Below are 19026 nucleotides of genomic sequence, written 5' to 3' on the forward strand. Positions count from 1 at the left end.
TAACAACTCAGACGATATTTTTCTGTTGCTTCTTTTGGTGCCAAACTCCCACAATGCCGACATTTTCACTCATTTTTGACCATGAAATGAGATCAGAGTTTGTCCAACAGTTGACTTCAACTTCCCAATAAAAAACCTCTCAGGTGTACTACATGTCAGCATTAATTTGATACGACACAACAGACTGGTTGGTGGGTGGCTAGGCTTGGGGGAGCATTAAGTGTGAGTGATTGTGAGTGTGTGTGTGTGTGTGTGTGTGTGTGTGTGTGTGTGTGTGTGTCTCTGTGTTTAAATGTTTTGGTATTATGTTTTGGATTTACCTTTCATTTTGATTTTGTATTAGTGATGATTATATTTATGTTTTGTAAGGACCCCCTCGAAAGTGAGATGAATCCTTGAAATAAATTACAAATTACAAACATCGGATGCTGACATCGGCTCATCACACATTATTTCCCGATGTGCTGATGTCTGTAAACAGGACCGATACGGATGTTAAACCGATGCATCGTGCATCCCCGAATGAGATAATTACGCAAAATTTTGAGGATTGGAAAAAAGGAGAAAACAGTTTGCAACAGGTAAGTGTGTCAGCGTTTGTCAAATCAAATGGCTTGTGACCTCTGTGGAGTGTGGAGGGCCCGTTCATTTGGCTTTTCAGGGGCCCAGACATTTCTGTGGTTGATGAAATATACAACTGAGGCATAGTATTCATTAATATGTTGGTGATGTGAAAAATGAATTTCCTTTTTTTAATGTCAAGATTTTGGGGGTCTATAAAGAGAAGTGTTTGTCTGATGAAGGTCTGGAGCTGAAACATTACCAGTAAATGTTTGAGTGCTCTCCTACACACCTGTTTAATAAAATTAATGTGCTATAAGGTTTTTTAATGTTTTGGTTTGTAAAGAGAAGGAAGTCCGTTTCTTTGTCCTCCTGACTGTAAACATATTGCACCAGCAGGGGGCAGCCTACACAAAGGTTTTACACTGTAAACATCTGCACTGGATGAGTAGGCCTATATACTACAAAAAGAGAACCTGTGGGTTAAAAAGATCAGTGCAGACCTCCAGACCATAAAGAGTAATTATCCCTCGTACAGTCTGATAATAATCCAGGCTGTAAACGCTCATTCTAAAACACTCAGAGCACGCTGAGCTTTACTGGATCTGCAGCAGATGTCCCCTATGAAAAAAAAACAACAAAGCGGTGTGGCTGTAAAAGGAGATACATATTGGTGGAATATAATGTGTAAAATACATAAAACACATTATGTTACAGGGAACTTACAGATTTCACATCAGAGGTCAGAGGTCAAAGGTCCCCCCCCCCCCCACTCTGTGCTGTTCAGTTGTGCACGGCTGTAATCCCAAACTGACAAGCCTCTTAGGAGAGATGATTTTCAATCTGCAGAGCATGTGGTTTCCTGTGTTTGAACACATGGCTGTACAGCGTCCCAGGACTTGTCATTTTCAGGGGGGACAGCTGTCAGATGTCAGATTCAGCTGATTCAGCCCGAGCAGAGTGCCAGTCATCGGTGCTGACCGGCTGCCAATAGATGCAATGAGGAAACGCAGCAGCATTCCCTTCTTCTTCTTGTTGTGCATAATTTAAGTAATTTCCTAAATATTTTATCTCAAACAATGCCCCCCTTACAGGTACGTATTCTCCTGGAATGTGTGAACAGTGGGCTGAATGGGATGTTTCTTGTTTTTTAAACTCTGTTATAGATCATTTTGAGGCTGTGGTGGGTAAAACAAATACTTTTAATTAGCAGTCTTGATCCCTCTTTGTAGTCATTTATGATTAAGTGAATATTGCAATAATAAAACTGGCATAAATTTGATATAACTTTCAAAAAGCTGGAGCATCTCCATCCCATTAAAACTCCTGAATCTGCACCAGCACGCAGCTGTGAGTGTTAAAAAAAGAAGGGTGGAGCCATAGTACAGGGGATGCAGACCTCTCTTTAACATAACAACAGCATCATTTCTCACAGTCTTCCATTGCTGTGATGATCCGTGGGAGCCGAGGGAGTCGAGCCTCGGCAGCGAGACGGAGCCGCGGCGTGTCCAATGGCGTCGCTCTCTGACGCGCGACGACCACAACGCGGACCAATGCGGTGCCTCGGTGGGCGGGCCTTCTCTCCCTTGTATTGTGATTGAATCGGTCCAGTTTGTATTAGTTGGACGAGGAGCAAAAGGGAGGGCAGGCAAGGAAGAACCGAGAGAGAGAGGGGGGAAATCTCTCACCGAAACGCGCGTAACTGTGGATACCGGGGGGTTTGTTTTAAATGCTCCGTCATGGTTAGAAACGGGATTCATGTGAGCTGCTGCAGCTCCGGCAGCCCTCCAGTCGTGACGAGGTGTATTGTCTGCGGTGCCTGAGCACAGTCTGAGCAGCGGGGCTTGCGTTTTTGCAAAAGGATGCACTGGATGATAACTGCGCAGGGATGCCTCCGCTTGAACATGGACAAACAGGGCGGCTGCAACAATGATGAAGGCTTCTTCTTCTTCTTCCGTTTTGTTTTGAACACACGGAATCATCACGGATGTGGCCAACATTAAAAGACCCCCCCTTTGCATCCTCCGTCGTTCCCCCTCATGAAGACCATTGCGCAGTGCAGCGAAAACGGGATATCGTGTTGTGGATTTCCAATTGGTGGTGAATATATTACCTAATAATAAAGATTCTACTGGGGCATCAATCCCCAGTGTCAGGCTGCACACATCACCACAGAGCGTTCTGCTGCTGCTCAGTCAATGTAAGGAACATCCGTCCAGTGGTGACCAGCCACTTTTCCTCGGGTACAGATGAGAGGCAAACAATATCATCAACCACTGAAGTTGACAGCGCCCTGGGAGAAGGATGCTGGCTTTGGGAGGAAGCTCAAAACCTACAGGAACCACACCAAGATAATAGCTCAGCCGGGCATCGTGATGAAAGTCCTCCGCAGGAAGAGGATCGTCTTATTTATGGCCTATTTCCTGCTGCTCGTGCTCACCATGCTCAACCTGGCTAATTACAAGTGGACCAAAGAGCCACAGCAGTGCAACCACCAGATGAGGAGCACCACGTACCAGAGCAGATCGGACATCCGCTTCCTGTACAGGCCGTCCATGGCGAAGAAGAGGCAGCTGGTCTACGTGCTGACCACGTGGAGGTCGGGGTCGTCGTTCTTCGGGGAGCTTTTCAACCAGAATCCCGAGGTGTTCTTCCTGTACGAGCCGATGTGGCACATCTGGCAGAAGCTGTACCCGGGCGACGCCGTGTCTCTGCAGGGGGCGGCGAGGGACATGCTCAGCTCGTTGTACCGCTGCGACCTGTCCGTGTTCCAGCTTTACAACAGCCCCGGGGGGAAGAACTTCACCTCCCTGGGACTGTTCGGGGCCACCCTCAATAAGGTGGTGTGCTCCTTCCCCCTGTGCTCCGCCTACAGGAAGGAGGTGGTGGGGATGGTGGACGATAAGGTGTGTAAGAAATGCCCCCCTCAAAGCCTTAGACTGTTGGAGGAGGAGTGCCTGAAGTACAACACCATAGTCATAAAGGGGGTCCGGATTTTGGACGTTAACGTGCTGGCCCCCCTCATGGAGGATCCCTCCTTGGATTTGAAGGTGATACACCTGGTCAGAGACCCTCGGGCGGTGGCCAACTCCAGGATCAAATCCAGGCACGGTTTGATACGGGAGAACTTACAGGTGGTCCGCAGCAGGGACCCGAAACTGCGCCGGATCCCTTTTGTGGATCCGGGTCACAAAGCCAACAAGAAGGACGGCTCGGACTACCACTCAATCGGGGCCATGGAGGTGATCTGCGACCGCACCTCCAGGACTCTGAGGACTGCCTTAAACCCGCCGGCCTGGCTGAAGGGGAAGTACATGGCGGTGCGCTACGAGGACCTGGTGGAGAACCCGGCGAAGATCCTGCGGAGCATCTACCGCTTCACCAACCTCACCGCCAACCACGACATCGAGACGTTTGCGCTGAACATGACCAGCGGCTCGAGCTCCTCCTCCAAGCCGTTCATCGTCTCCTCCAGGAACGCCACGCAGGCGGCGAGCGCGTGGAGGACGGTGCTCAGCATCCAGCAGATCAAACAGGTGGAGGACTACTGCCACCACGCCATGTCCGTGCTGGGCTACGAGAGGGTCAGAACAGCCGGGGAGGCCAAGGACTTGGGCAAATCACTTCTGACTCACTCCAAACTGTAAACGCCACCAAAGACCCTTTAATTTAATCTTCCTTTTTTTTTTGCATCGAGTGCCGTTTCCTCTTATTGTGGAATTAAAAGCTTTACTTTGAATCAGTGTTCAAAGAGCTCGGCTTGCCACTTTTGGAATGTATCATGTTTGCCCCCCCCCCTCGTTGAATTTGCAGTGGTGTTTGAAGGCAGCGCTCCTTTTTTTCTATGGATTATTGGATGTTTTGACAATGCAAAAGGCCGACAGATAAACGACTCAAAAAAGTGAAGCTGCAACCGTGAAAAAAAGAAAAAGAAAGAACAACTGTATAATTCATGTAACTTGTTATGATGATGACACTACAAAGTGGATGTTTTGGGGTTATTTTTGAATGTTCAAGACCTTACAAAGAATCTGTTTTTTTCTTCTCTCTGCAGTCTCCATACTGTCTGTACAAGTGAAAATAGTGAATGAAAGAAAAAGTAAAAAAAAAACGAAGAAAGATCTGATTTAAAAATAAGCTCATTGCTGATGTTCTTTGTACGATCTGGTTGAAGTCAGAGACAATCATTTGATGATGTGCCATAAAGTAGAGGTGTGATGAGTATAGGCGACATCTCAAACAGCAGTGTAGTGTTTTTTTTTCTAGAATTCAGAAGTTTTAAAAAACAAACAAACAGATGTTTAGTTTTTTTTGTCACCAAACGCACTGTGGACACAGCGTCATGGCTCCACAGCTGGAACGTCTCCTCTCAGTGTCGCTGTGCGCCGTCTGTTCTACCATTTCAAAAATGTTTACAATTGCTTGCTCTTATAGAAAAACACATGATCTGGGAATATTGCATTGAGTAAAGTTCACAGTTAACAAGAACGCTTGGTGCATCTGTGTTCATCAACCTGCACGACTCTACATGTGATAGAATACAGAAACACTAGTCTGCTGTGTGGATCCAGGATCCCCTAAGAGTCCAAATAACACATTCAGGGTTATTCAGGGAATTCAACATGTGGAGTCAGCCTGACGAGTCCTGTGGCTCAGCGTAATGTTTTCCTGTTATGCACTGATATAAATATTTGTACAGATAATCTAAATCTGAAAAAAAATGCTCGGGGGAGATGACAACATGCTGCAATAATAAGGAGAAGAATTATGGATTCATCTTGTAGAGCAAACGCTGCACAAAAGCATGCTGGGATACCTTTTGAAGAAGACTAGGCTGGAGAGGTGTGAGTTAAGATTTAAACAGTCAATCAGGATGCAGCAGCAGTACAGCTTTTTGTAAAACCAGAAGAGAGAGAGAACGCTGTTGATGGCTGAGACTTTCGGTCAGAGGAAGACGATTTTTCAAGTTTCCTTCAAAAAACAGTTTGTTTACCTAAAATACAAAGCGGCCTGAAATCCAGCTGAAGCTTCTTCAAGAATCCACCTTTCAGCAGAACATCTGGACGGAGGAGATTATGACATGCACTACAGTTATTACACATAATTAAGAAGACACCTGTCTGAGAACATTTGCACGGTCAAATTTGTGCAAAACCCTGCAAAAAAACATTTGTTCTGATTCTAAATACCACAAAACATTTTGCAGCAATATCTTTAAAGATGTCAGAGATGCAGATTCAAAAGGGAAATAAAACAATAATAATGTGTTGAAAAGAAAGTAAAAAGTGTTAAAGTTAGAGGCTCTTTAAAATAGATTTTCCTCTTAATGAATCTATCGTCTGCTGTGATTCGCTGAGGCTCAGTTTCATTTGAGACGTGATGCTCAAAGTGCCCTATAATGACCTCGAACAGCTGACGAGGCCGAACGCTTCCTCGCCGAGGTCACAGTTAAAGACGTCGTTCAGAGCATCCGCTCCTCCTCCCACACAGACATGGAAACTCAAACGTTTCCATAGACGTGTGGAAACATTTGAGTTTCATCAGAACGAGCTGCCACATGAGGAAATGTCAAACCATAATCTTTTTATACTCTGAGCATCGAGGAGCGGCTGCATTAACAGTGTGTCGGCTGGAGTGACCTTTTGCACAGGCGATAGCGTCAACGCTCAGCAAATCTCACCAGAAGTAGCTGGATTTCACTCTAATTAGATATTAGGAATATGTTAATTTGTTTTTTCTAACGAGGAGCCTGCGCCTTTAAGGACAAAACCAGCGGGTTAAGACTTTCCATCTGAGGACTCTGTTATGAAACGCTGTTGATACCATTCAGTCTTTTTTTTCCCCGCCCCTGAGAACAAAACTGAATTCAGATATCAACAAACAAAAGAGGAAAACATTGTATTCTTTCTGCAGCGTCAATAGAAGACAGCAACAGAGGAGCATTTCACAGAAGCATCCATGCATTCACAACATAGAAATGCCTCATAGAAAGGCCTCACTTTCAAGGACAATGGACAATTATTAATAAGAGAGAAACAGTCTGCATGTTCACAAAGCCTAACCTTCGCAGCCTGGGACCGTACAGCCTGCTTCTCTAAAAGGGGAAAGGGGGGGCGCTGAGATTTACAGTGATGAACTCGGAGAGCAGCACAGTGCGATCTATGAAGAAGTCTCACATGCTGATTGTCAATTTTCCAAACGCTGTTAATTTACTTGGGCATTAGAGAGTTTTCGAGCCCTCTGCAGGATGATAATAAATCCAGTAGAATACGCTTTAAAAGGAGTTAAAAGGATTGCGGTAGGAAAACAGCGCAATAAAAGTTTAATGAGAAGTCGGTGGCGAGCAAACAAAGTCGGCAAAAAAAAATACAATTTCAGCTAATGACTGGAAATGGTGACGCTTTTAGTCACAGTCAATGTGAGTAAATCTCCTTCAAACCTGAAGCCACCAAGCAGCATGAAGCTACTCCTCTAGGGATCAGAACACTGTTGATGGCTGACACTCATAAAGTGATTTTTTCAGTCAGAGGAAGACGATTTTTCAAGTTTCCTTCAAAAAACAGTTTGTTTACCTAAAATACAAAGCGGCCTGAAATCCAGCTGAAGCTTCTTCAAGAATCCACCTTTCAGCAGAACATCTGGACGGAGGAGATTATGACATGCACTACAGTTATTACACATAATTAAGAAGACACCTGTCTGAGAACATTTGCACGGTCAAATTTGTGCACAATCCTGCAAAAAAACATTTGTTCTGATTCTAAATACCACAAAACATTTTGCAGCAATATCTTTAAAGATGTCAGAGATGCAGATTCAAAAGGGAAATAAAACAATAATAATGTGTTGAAAAGAAAGTAAAAAGTGTTAAAGTTACAGGCTCTTTAAAATAGATTTTCCTCTTAATAGATAGCGTCTGCTGTGATTTGCTGAGGCTTTTGCAGCATGAAGCTACTCCTCTAGGGATCAATGTGTCACTTCCAATAATCATTTTTTTTATGAGAAAAGGAACATTTTGGTTTTGCTTTCCGTTTGAAAAGTGCACTCAGAGGTCAGATCGAGCCTCCTCTTGGTAGACATTAGAAAGCGTTGTTTCTCAGCTACTAAATTCCTCGAGACTTAAGCAGAACAAGCCAACAGTAATCATCAGCAGAGGAACAGAAAGAGTAAAAGCCTTTTGTAACTTTTCCCCCCCCCTCCCCTCTGCGAGCGCGTCTCTGCATGAATGTCAGCACGAGGGGGGTTGCATGACCTTTCATGAAGCTTTCTGTAACTCTGACTCCCGGTCGGCTCCTCTCAGATGCCCCGGACCAGTGACCCCTATTCACTGTGGGGAGGCAGGGGCCGTAGCCTCAGGGCTGAGGCAGAGGGCCGATAAAGCTGGGGGGGTTAGACGTGACTTCTGGAGCTTCAGCTCTCCCTGGAGGGGGGGCCCCGCAGCGGTGCCGAGGCCCAGGTCTCCCTCCAGCAGGTCCTCCTGGTGCTCCGATGAATTGTCGCCACCTATGGACCCGACCTGGCGCTCTGTTTCCTCCAAATCACAGCCGCAGTCATCCGGTTCAGTTTCACACAGCTGCTCCTCATCCTGGGAAAAAAATCAAAACATGATTATTTCTTGTCACTCTCTGAGGATTTGTTTTTTTGTACACAGCTACAGAAGAGAGGACTCACCTCCTGGATGTTCGGGCTCCTGAAGAGTCTGGCAGTGACTCCGCAGCACTGTGGCAGAGAGTCGGACAGAGAGGGGCCGTAATGCGTCAGCAGAGGCTTTAGATATCTGTGAACCTTGTTAAGGCATGGTGGCAAAGGTGTGTCAGTGTCAACGACAGGGAACGAGGGGGGGGGGGAAGGGAAATAGTTTGTTTTTTAGCCTTTTACCGACCTGGCCTCGGGCTACCTGGTCATACCTTTGAGGATTTTAGCAAGGGCCAAAGATCTTTCCTCTGGGGGCACATTGTGTGATAATGTGTAAAATGAGTGCAGCAGTTTAAATGTGTTTTTACTAAGTGCTCATAACGGGCTCAGGACATCGAAGGTGTCATATCCCAGCTTTAAATGCTCAGCAGAGAATTTTGATTAAGGGTTGAACTAAAGGAATTTAGGGAGTGTTTATGAGACACAGATGCAGGAGGGCTAACCAGAGGTCAGTGACTATGCTAGAGAGAGAATTAGTTAAAGTGGCTCATTTTCTGGAAATTAAAATGTGAAAAAATACATTATTAAAGGAGCGGTATGTAACTCTGACCCCTAGTGTTTAAAATGGGTACTGTAGTTCAAAATCGAAACATCATAGAGAGCTGTCTCCTCCCCCCCTCCTCACACAGGTCACCATGTGGTGGACTCTGAAGCTTCAGTGTTTATCCAGCTCTGCATGGGTCTGTAAACCTTTCTGTGTTCTAACCTCTCTCTTGTATTAAGCCTGCTGCATTTCTCCTCATAATCTTATTGTCTACCATCGAGTCACAGAGGATTCAGAGTTGAATACAAGGCTTCAGATGTTGGTGCTGTTTTTGATCAGCTTTGCTACGCTGTTAGCATACTTGGCGTACAAGAACCAGCTGTAGTCTGCCGGAGTAATTGTCTGCAGTAATAAAAAGCCCCCAATGAAATATGCAGCAACAAACAAGTTCACAGGAGAGAAAAACTCCACAGGAGGCGAACAGAAGAGGACTGGATGGAAATAGAATTAATTAAAAAATCCAGTATTTAACACGTCCCACAGTTTGTATTAAGTTGTGATATGCATACAAAGTATATGTGCGGCTCAAAGCTGGAATAGGGCATTTAGTCTGATTATACAGAACCCCTCAGCGGACATGAATAAAATCTGTTTGATTTACTCTGTTTTTCAGAGATAACAAGTAATTTCCTGCGATTTTCTCAAGCACTCATCTTTTTCGATCTTGAATCCTGATAGTTGCAAATAACAAAACAAACAGAGAAATAGGTTTCCTCTGCAGCAGGGCTTGTTGTGGTCTGGCCTATCTCAGTTAACAGCCTGTTGTTTGGTTTTCTATTTGCGCTATCGGACTGCAGGGATTTTTTCATAGTTCAAGAAACAGTTTGAACCCGCCCCCTTTTTTTTTATTGACTCTGCACTCAGAACCGTGTTTTAGCTCCTGATTCAGAGAACTCTCCCAGCAGTGGTGGAGCCGGTCTTTTCTGAGTGGGGTGGCCGAACTGGGCCTCTGACTTCTGCAGGGGTGGCCGGAAGTATTAAGTGCTTAAAAAAGAGTGCTTGATTCTTTAGGTACAGGTAGATGTTTGTTCAAAGTCATAGTTTAAAGGAAAATCGGTTGCACTAAAATAAAGAGAAGGCTTTAAGCAGCGTGTTGTAAAAAGTAAAACACTAAACACTCCTGCCTCTGACAAGACAAATAGCCAACCGTAATTCAGGGCTTTGGGGTGGCCAATCAGATTCCCTGACCACCCTTGGCCCCGCCCCTTTCTCCCAACATCATGTTGGTGCAAATGCAAACAGAAAACAAGTCCATATAATGATGAGTAGTGCTCAGGGAATGATGGGAAAGATGGATCACCGTTGCATTGGAGAGACAACGAGAGGCTGATAACTGGTCTATTAATTATGTCAGTTACTGTCAGCATTAAATTGATACGTCACAACAGATTCACATCTGATACTGACATCGCCTCATGTCACATTATTTGACAATGTGTCTGACAATCGTCTTGTCAACAGGGCCAATGTTAAACCGATGCAAACTTTGTATAGCTTTTTTCCAGACCAGATGTCTGCATACAAAAGCTCGGTGACAGCAGATTGATCTGGTGTCCTCTCCACAGCCTCTGGTTACTTTTTGTAAAGTTCTGATTAATAATTGCCCTTGTGCATGGTGTGTTGATACTTTGCTCTCCCTGTGTGTTATTGGAAAAGAAGAAGAAGAAAAAAAAAAGATTTCAACAATGCTATAATTTTCTGGATGAAGCAACCTTTGTACCCCGGAGCCTATAATGAATAATGTGCAACATACAGACAGCAGACGAGTGCACAATCCTCTGGCATAAGCACAAAAAAAACTAAAGAACAAAACAAAACAACGAGAAGAGGAGAGGAAACTGATCTAATTTGTTATTCTGTGCCAATTCTTACATTCTGTTGCTGTTATCAGCAAAATGCAAGAGGTGGGAATTATGGGCCCTGCTCTGCCAGCTAACAGGATTTATTTATAAATGTCTGAAGTGAGAGAGAAAGGGAGAAAATGAGGGAGGGAGGGGGAGGGAGAGGAAGGAGAAAAGGAAGAAGGGGGAATAATGACTTCACTAGGACCTGCAGGAGTGAGTTGTCCTCTTGTCGGCCCGGTGTCCTTCTGTTCAACGCTGGCAGAATACTAGACGGCGACTGTAATTATAACTGCTCAAGCTGCTTTCTGCTGCACAATGGTGTCAGGTTGTTTGTGTGTGTGTGTGTGTGTGTGTGTATGTATATGTGGGAAAAGGTGCTGAGTAGCTGTGTGGGGGTAGAAGCTCAAATGCTGCTTCAGCCATCATCACTGCGAACACATTGCCTCCTACAAGTCCCACACGTCACCTCTTCCTGACCTCTCATTATTGGATGAGAGTAAGTCAGCACAATTACTGTAACTCAGTGTTTTCAGTACTGCGTTTGAGCACTGCCACTTTATGGTCCTATATATAGAAAGAGAGGAAGAGGAAAGAACATAAACACACCTAAAAGAACGCAGGTTAACACTGAAATGACTCGTACCTGTCCATGATAAAAGAAACCAATGCTAGGCTAGCAGCCAGTTAGATTAGCATAGGAAATACAGAGCATGGCTTTGTCCATGTGAGGGTTTGTTGTGTTTACTGCCTGACTTAACGTTCTGTATTGATGACACATGTTCGAAGATTTGAAGCTGAAGGCAGCTTGTTGCAACATTTGGACGGAGACAGGTTTGTGTATTCTTTGCTTCTATTCCCAAAACCTTAAATAGTAACGCCATCCGCACAAATGCTATACCAGCTCCCATTGATGCCAAGCTAACGATGATACATTTATCTCTAACAGTCCATGACAGATCCCACATGTCAACTTGAAAAGGGCTGACAATAGACGAGGATTGCCGTTGGGTTCAGAGGTTCAGAGACCCTGGAAGAGGCCACACTGCATAATTATTACTTCTACGTATCTGTCACACACAATACACATTGTCACCAGGACTTCTATCTAAAGCTGGTGCCACCTCCCTCTGTTATTTGTGTATACATGTTTATATGAATTGCTGTATACAAATCTTTAAATATAGATAACACAGAGAGTTCTACCTCCCATGTGACACCACAGGCTCCTCCAGAGACCAAGCGAACAGTATCACACAGCCACACGACATGGGTGGCGTCAGAGATCCCAGAGTCAAAACAAAAAACATGTGTTGCTCGCCCCGAGACCGCAAGTGTGCAAAGCACCAGGGCAGAAAAGTCTTTGATGTTCCTCAAATCACTGCTTAGGAGCGTTTGTCCTAATGAGCCTTCAAACCAGGCCGACAGGGAAACAGTTAAGAAAGCAGGATGAGACACCAGCGACCAACATGGAGCTCAATTACCTGGCGGCAGGATCCAGGCTGAGGCTCCTCTCACCTGGTCCACATCAAAGCGTCTCCATAATACGTCCCCCCCCCCTCCCTTCCATCAGTGGGAAACATTGGCTTGGCCTTTCATCTTGTTCAGGGCCTCTCTCATCCCCCCCCCCCCCCCCTCTCTGTACTTCCCACATTTCCTTGCAGATACACTCAGAATCTCAACCCAATATGTAGACCTTTAACTACAGTCAAACAGAGTGGTGATGTCATTACTGTGGTTACACAGTTTGTCACGTTGGGTTGCAAGCAATGAAAGCAAGAGCCATACATTGAATGTTTGCAGTGTTTCATGTTGTGTGTCTGTGTCTGGGTGTGCAAAACAATATCAACTCTACAATGTCTTGGTAGACGCCACAGAGTTAGCCTGACTCTCTGAGGTAAAATAACACAACTATGTTTTAAGGGTTTTAACCATCCATCTGATCCCAGCTGTTATTGGGTGAGAGGTGGGGTACACCCTGGACTGTTAGCCAGTCAGTATGTGATTTAGCTGTTTTCAGATGTGCAGGCTGAATGCTCTGCTAAGATAACTAGCTGACAGCTGTAGCCTCAGGCACTATTTATTAAACAGCTCTGAAAGTGGTGTCAATCTTCTCATCTTGTTCTCAGAAAAACTAATTAGCCCATTTCCTAAAGGTCAGAGAGTCTCCTTCGCACACGAGTTGGCCTTCCTATGCTGACATTTTTATTACGACTTTTAACTCTCATCTTAATCAGTGTGAATAAACTGATTAGGATCATTTTGCCGCTGTTCAGGATCAGTTGCGAGTAAATTAGTGGGCTTTTTTTAATGTGTGGTTTCAATATCGCTAACAGTGAATCAAACTGGACTGACATCCTGAAACACACCTGGAAATTAACTCTCCTTTATCAACAGGTAATACTGTCTGCTACCAACAGGTGAAACTCTTGAATATTAACAAGTGAAACTCTCCTTTGTCAACAGGTGAAACTCCTTTATCGACAGGTGAAACTCTCCTCTATCTACAGGTGAAACTCTCCTTTGTCAACAGGTGAAACTCTCCTTTCTTAACAGGTAAAACTCTCCTTTGTCAACAGGTGAAACTCTCCTTTCTTAACAGGTAAAACTCTCCTTTATCAACAGGGGAAACTTTCCTTTACCAACAGGTGAAACTCTCCTTTATCAACAGGTGAAACTCTCCTTTATCAACAGGTGAAACTCTCTATCAACAGGTGAAACTCTCCTCTATCAACAGGTAAAACTCTCCTTTATCAACAGGGGAAACTTTCCTTTACCAACAGGTGAAACTCTCCTTTACCAACAGGTGAAACTCTCCTATATCAACAGGTGAAACTTTCCTTTACCCACAGATGAAACTCTCCTTTATCGACAAGTGAAACTCTCCTATATCAACAGGTGAAACTCTCCTCTATTGACAGGTGAAACTCTCCTCTACCAACAAGTGAAACTCTCCTTTATCAACAGGTGAAAGTCTCCTTTATCAACAGGTGAAACTCTCCTTTACCAACAGATGAAACTCTCCTTTACCAACAGATGAAACTCTCCTTTACCAACAGGTGAAACTCTCCTTTACCAACAGATGAAACTCTCCTTTACCAACAGGTGAAACTCTCCTCTATCAACAGGTGAAACTCTCCTCTATCGACAGGTGAAACTCTCCTTTATCGACAAGTGAAACTCTCCTCTATCAACAGGTGAAACTCTCCTCTATCAACATGCAAAACTCTCCTTTATCAACAGGGGAAACTTTCCTTTACCAACAGGTGAAACTCTCCTTTATCAAAGGGTGAAACTCTCCTTTATCAACAGGGGAAACTTTCCTTTACCAACAGGTGAAACTCTCCTCTATCGACAGGTGAAACTCTCCTTTATCGACAGGTGAAACTCTCCTCTATCAACAGGTGAAACTCTCCTTTACCAACAGGTGAAAGTCTCCTTTACCAATAGGTGAAACTCTCCTTTACCAACAGGTGAAAGTCTCCTTTACCAACAGGTGAAACTCTCCTTTATCAACAGGTGAAACTCTCCTCTATCGACAGGTGAAACTCTCCTCTATCAACAAGTGAAACTCTCCTCTATCAACAGGGGAAACTCTCCTTTATCAACATGCAAAACTCTCCTTTATCAACAGGTGAAACTCTCCTTCATCAACAGGTGAAACTCTCCTTTATCAACATGCAAAACTCTCCTTTATCAACAGGTGAAACTCTCCTTTATCAACATGCAAAACTCTCCTCTATCAACAGGGGAAACTCTCCTTTATCAACATGCAAAACTCTCCTTTATCAACAGGTGAAACTCTCCTTCATCAACAGGTGAAACTCTCCTTTATCAACATGCAAAACTCTCCTTTATCAACAGGTGAAACTCTCCTTTATCAACAGGTGAAACTCTCCTCTATCGACAGGTGAAACTCTCTATCAACAGGTGAAACTCTCCTTTACCAACAGGTGAAACTCTCTATCAACAGGTAAAACTCTCCTCTATTGACAGGTGAAACTCTCTATCAACAGGTGAAACTCTCCTCTATCTACAGGTGAAACTCTCTATCAACAGGTAAAACTCTCCTCTATCGACAGGTGAAACTCTCTATCAACAGGTGAAACTCTCCTTTACCAACAGGTGAAACTCTCCTTTATCTACAGGTGAAACTCTCTATCAACAGGTAAAACTCTCCTCTATTGACAGGTGAAACTCTCTATCAACAGGTAAAACTCTCCTCTATTGACAGGTGAAACTCTCTATCAACAGGTAAAACTCTCCTCTATTGACAGGTGAAACTCTCCTTTGTCAACAGGTGAAACTCTCCTCTATCAACAGGTGAAACTCTCCTCTATCTACAGGTGAAACTCTCTATCAACAGGTGAAACTCTCCTTTCTTAACAGGTAAAACTCTCCTTTGTCAACAGGTGAAACTCTCCTTTCTTAACAGGTAAAACTCTCCTTTGTCAACAGGTGAAACTCTCCTTTCTTAACAGGTAAAACTCTCCTTTATCAACAGGGGAAACTTTCCTTTACCAACAGGTGAAACTCTCCTTTATCAACAGGTGAAACTCTCCTTTATCGACAAGTGAAACTCTCTATCAACAGGTGAAACTCTCCTTTACCAACAGGTGAAACTCTCCTATATCAACAGGTGAAACTTTCCTTTACCCACAGATGAAACTCTCCTCTATCAACAGGTGAAACTCTCCTATATCAACAGGTGAAACTCTCCTCTATCGACAGGTGAAACTCTCCTTTATCGACAAGTGAAACTCTCCTATATCAACAGGTGAAACTCTCCTTTACCAGCAAGTGAAACTCTCCTTTATCAACAGGTGAAAGTCTCCTTTATCAACAGGTGAAACTCTCCTTTATCAACAGGGGAAGCTTTCCTTCACCAACAGGTGAAACTCTCCTTTATCAATAGGTGAAACTCTCCTCTATCGACAGGTGAAACTCTCCTTTATCGACAAGTGAAACTCTCCTCTATCAACAGGTGAAACTCTCCTTCATCAAGATGCAAAACTCTCCTTTATCAACAGGGGAAACTTTCCTTTACCAACAGGTGAAACTCTCCTTTATCAACAGGTGAAACTCTCCTCTATCGACAGGTGAAACTCCCCTTTATCGACAAGTGAAACTCTCCTCTATCAACAGGTGGAACTCTCCTTTACCAACAGGTGAAACTCTCCTTTATCAACAGGTGAAACTCTCCTCTATCGACAGGTGAAACTCTCCTCTATCAACAAGTGAAACTCTCCTCTATCAACAGGTGAAACTCTCCTTTATCAACATGCAAAACTCTCCTTCATCAACAGGGGAAACTCTCCTTTACCAACAGGTGAAACTCTCCTTTATCAAAGGGTGAAACTCTCCTTTATCAACAGGGGAAACTTTCCTTTACCAACAGGTGAAACTCTCCTTTATCAACAGGTGAAACTCTCCTTTGTCAACAGGTGAAACTCTCCTCTATCGACAGGTGAAACTCTCCTTTATCAACAGGTGAAACTCTCCTTTATGGACAGGTGAAACTCCTCTATCGATAGGTGAAACTCTCTTCTATCAGCAGGTGAAACTCTCCTTTACCAACAGGTGAAACTCTCCTTTATCAAAGAGTGAAACTATCCTCTATCTACAGGTGAAACTCTATCAACAGGTGAAACTCTCCTTTCTCAACAGGTGAAACTCTCCTTTATCAACAGGGGAAACTTTCCTTTACCAACAGGTGAAACTCTCCTTTGTCAAAGGGTGAAACTCTCCTTTATCAACAGGTGAAACTCTCCTTTATCAACAGGTGAAACTCTCCTCTATTGACAGGTGAAACTCTCTATCAACAGGTGAAACTCTCCTCTATCTACAGGTGAAACTCTCTATCAACAGGTGAAACTCTCCTCTATTGACAGGTGAAACTCTCCTTTGTCAATAGGTGAAACTCTCCTCTATCGACAGGTGAAACTCTCCTTTATCAACAGGTGAAACTCTCCTTTATGGACAGGTGAAACTCCTCTATCGATAGGTGAAACTCTCTTCTATCAGCAGGTGAAACTCTCCTTTACCAACAGGTGAAACTCTCCTTTATCAAAGGGTGAAACTCTCCTCTATCTACAGGTGAAACTCTATTGACAGGTGAAACTCTCCTTTATCGACAGGTAAATCTGTCCGCTATCAACAGGTGAAACTCTCCTTTATGGACAGGTGAAACTCCTCTATCGATAGGTGAAACTCTCCTCTGGCAACATATGATACTCTCCTCGCTCTTGTCTTGTTTTGAGACCCAGTGATGGACCCAGTGTTTTCTATTTTAAATAATAGAAAAATAGACACATCGGATCTGAAAAATACGTGAGGAAAAAAACAGACTTAGTGGGCAAAGGTCTTAAGATTTCTATGACATGTTCTCAGAAGCTGTAAGGATAACGCCAACCATGGAATGAATAATTTGAGGTATCAGGAAGGATATTATGTCATATCCAGGTCTGTGGTTAACAGTGATTCAACACAGCCATGACCTCATTCACATTTCCTGAATTATGAGGTTTAACATCCTAAACTGAAATGGGTTTGATCAAAACCATGGTCACCAACTATCCACACATTTGATCAAGAAACAAGATAAAAAGACAAGCACACACTGTAATGATTTTCAATGATAAGCTTAAATGTCTTCCGTTTTAAAGTGAGGCACAATCTTTCTTAGAACCTTGCCAGATTTGATCACTCAGCTAACACCAGGCTGAGAAAATCGAGGTGTCAAGAGTATCATGTTGTTGAGGAGGCTTTTCAGCAGCAGAGACATGGAGACGTGTGAGAACACCAAGGAACAACACAGAATAACTACCAAAAATGTAAAACGTTAAGATTTTTGAGCAAAGGAACAGTACCTGAAGAAACGATCCTTTTGAGGGACTAAGAACTGCTTTTAGTTTTGTATTGTGGATATAATATAACAAAGAGTAAGGTCTTTTACCTGCTCTAAGTGTCTGAAGATAACATTTGCTATGAATTGGCGCTGTGCAAATACAGACTGATTGTTCACAGATGGTCCCAGTGAAAGGGCCCTTTCAGATCTGGGTTGGTTTACCAATGCATGCAAGTTAACGCTAGATTCCTCGCTAACTCTGCCCTCCTCTTCCTGACTCCAATCAGAGGACATTACTAACCTAAAGTTTATACTTCTGCGTTATATCAAAGCCGTAGCTATGCTGCAGTGACCCACGCCATTGTGAGCACTACATACCTCTGCAATTCTCCCTGCCTACAAACACTAGTTGGCAGACCGATTTCTATGGCACAGCTATATCGCCTGTTTTTAGTTTCCATTACATTCCCTGCATGTTTTTGCACAGGTAACCACGGCGACTGAAACAGAGCGTCTTATATTGGAGTTGGAGCTGATAAATATCGAGCAGCAGTCGAATATACCGGCCTCTAGTGTTCTTCCCTCCCTTCAGCAGAAAATAGAAAACGGCAGCGATAATGGAAATGTTACACATGCAGGAAATAAAATGCTTTCTAGCCATTTGAATCACATCACAGGGCTTGCAGTTGCGTTGTTGCAATGCAGTTAGGTTGAATTAGCCCGCCCACAACATTAACCCGAGTCCACATAATTCACTGCAAATGATTTCTCCAGAAACCATTTTTAAGGAATTGTATTTGTTGTGCAACTCCAAAAACATGCCGAGACATAAAAGGAAGCAAAAATATTCTGAAGGACACAGTACAGATGCTTTAACCTGAATCTGTGCTCTACTGAATCAGACTGTCATAATGGTGTTATGTAAGGGAGTCTGACAGCCTTAACATGATTCATCAGGCCAAGAATGATGCTTATGATGTTCATTTCTCAGAACTGGATGCTACTTACTGCAAAGATCAACTAAAAGATGTTGATTTTTCCACTTTGCCAAATCAACCTTCAGTCCTTTTCCCCATCCATGACGAATAAGTGAATGGTTAACCAACATTGTCCAGTCATATGTTTCCCCTTATGTTTTTTTCCCCCTTTAAATGCCCTTCTCTATAAAGCGTAAAAAAAAATCTAGTATTAATATTAACACACTCGTGCTTTAAATGAAAACACTAAATGAATGCACTGGCAGAACAGCATCTCATTGTTTTGCGGCAGAGACAGAGTCAGTCCATAAAGTAAAATGATGTGCTCCCCGCCAAGCAGCAGCGGGGCCAGGTCACGAGGCCATTAAGTGGTAAAATTCGATTAGCGGGAGCTTAATGCAGTCCTCATGAAATTCTGCTGCACAGGACTGGAACGTTTTTTTAAAACTGCTGAATGATTTAACCCCGCTCTATAAATTACAGAAATCCAGTTTGCCCTGCAGTCAACAGCAAATACATTCAAGAAATAGTTTTTATTTGGGACACTTTTCCGCTCTGATA

The 19026-nt window shown here is 43.6% G+C and overlaps 2 protein-coding genes across 3 annotated transcripts in view; one reads left to right on the top strand and one right to left on the bottom strand.

The window, feature by feature from the left end:
* The first annotated feature begins 2007 nt into the window (after positions 1-2007).
* Positions 2008-5049, top strand: chst2b (carbohydrate (N-acetylglucosamine-6-O) sulfotransferase 2b). Its single transcript, XM_061065088.1, has one exon. The coding sequence runs from the start codon at positions 2811-2813 to the stop codon at positions 4206-4208; it is 1398 nt and encodes a 465-aa protein (XP_060921071.1). The 5' UTR covers positions 2008-2810; the 3' UTR covers positions 4209-5049.
* Positions 5050-6866: 1817 nt separating this feature from the next.
* Positions 6867-19026, bottom strand: part of LOC132994607 (sodium/hydrogen exchanger 9-like) — a 71379-nt gene continuing 59219 nt past the window's right edge. For both annotated transcript variants that reach the window (XM_061065087.1, XM_061065086.1), the window contains exons 15-16: positions 8233-8338; positions 6867-8146 (exon numbers count right to left, since the gene is read on the bottom strand). In XM_061065087.1, coding sequence (XP_060921070.1) covers positions 7886-8146; positions 8233-8338 — 367 coding nt within the window. In that variant the 3' untranslated portion in view covers positions 6867-7885. The remainder of the gene's footprint in view (positions 8147-8232; positions 8339-19026) is intronic.

Source organism: Labrus mixtus, chromosome 19 (assembly GCF_963584025.1).
Source record: "Labrus mixtus chromosome 19, fLabMix1.1, whole genome shotgun sequence".
NCBI classification, from domain to species: Eukaryota; Metazoa; Chordata; class Actinopteri; order Labriformes; family Labridae; genus Labrus; species Labrus mixtus.

What these genes read in the sequence shown, in the direction of transcription:
- chst2b (XM_061065088.1), top strand. Translation starts at nt 2,811, where the DNA reads ATGAGAGGCAAACAATATCATCAACCACTGAAGTTGACAGCGCCCTGG.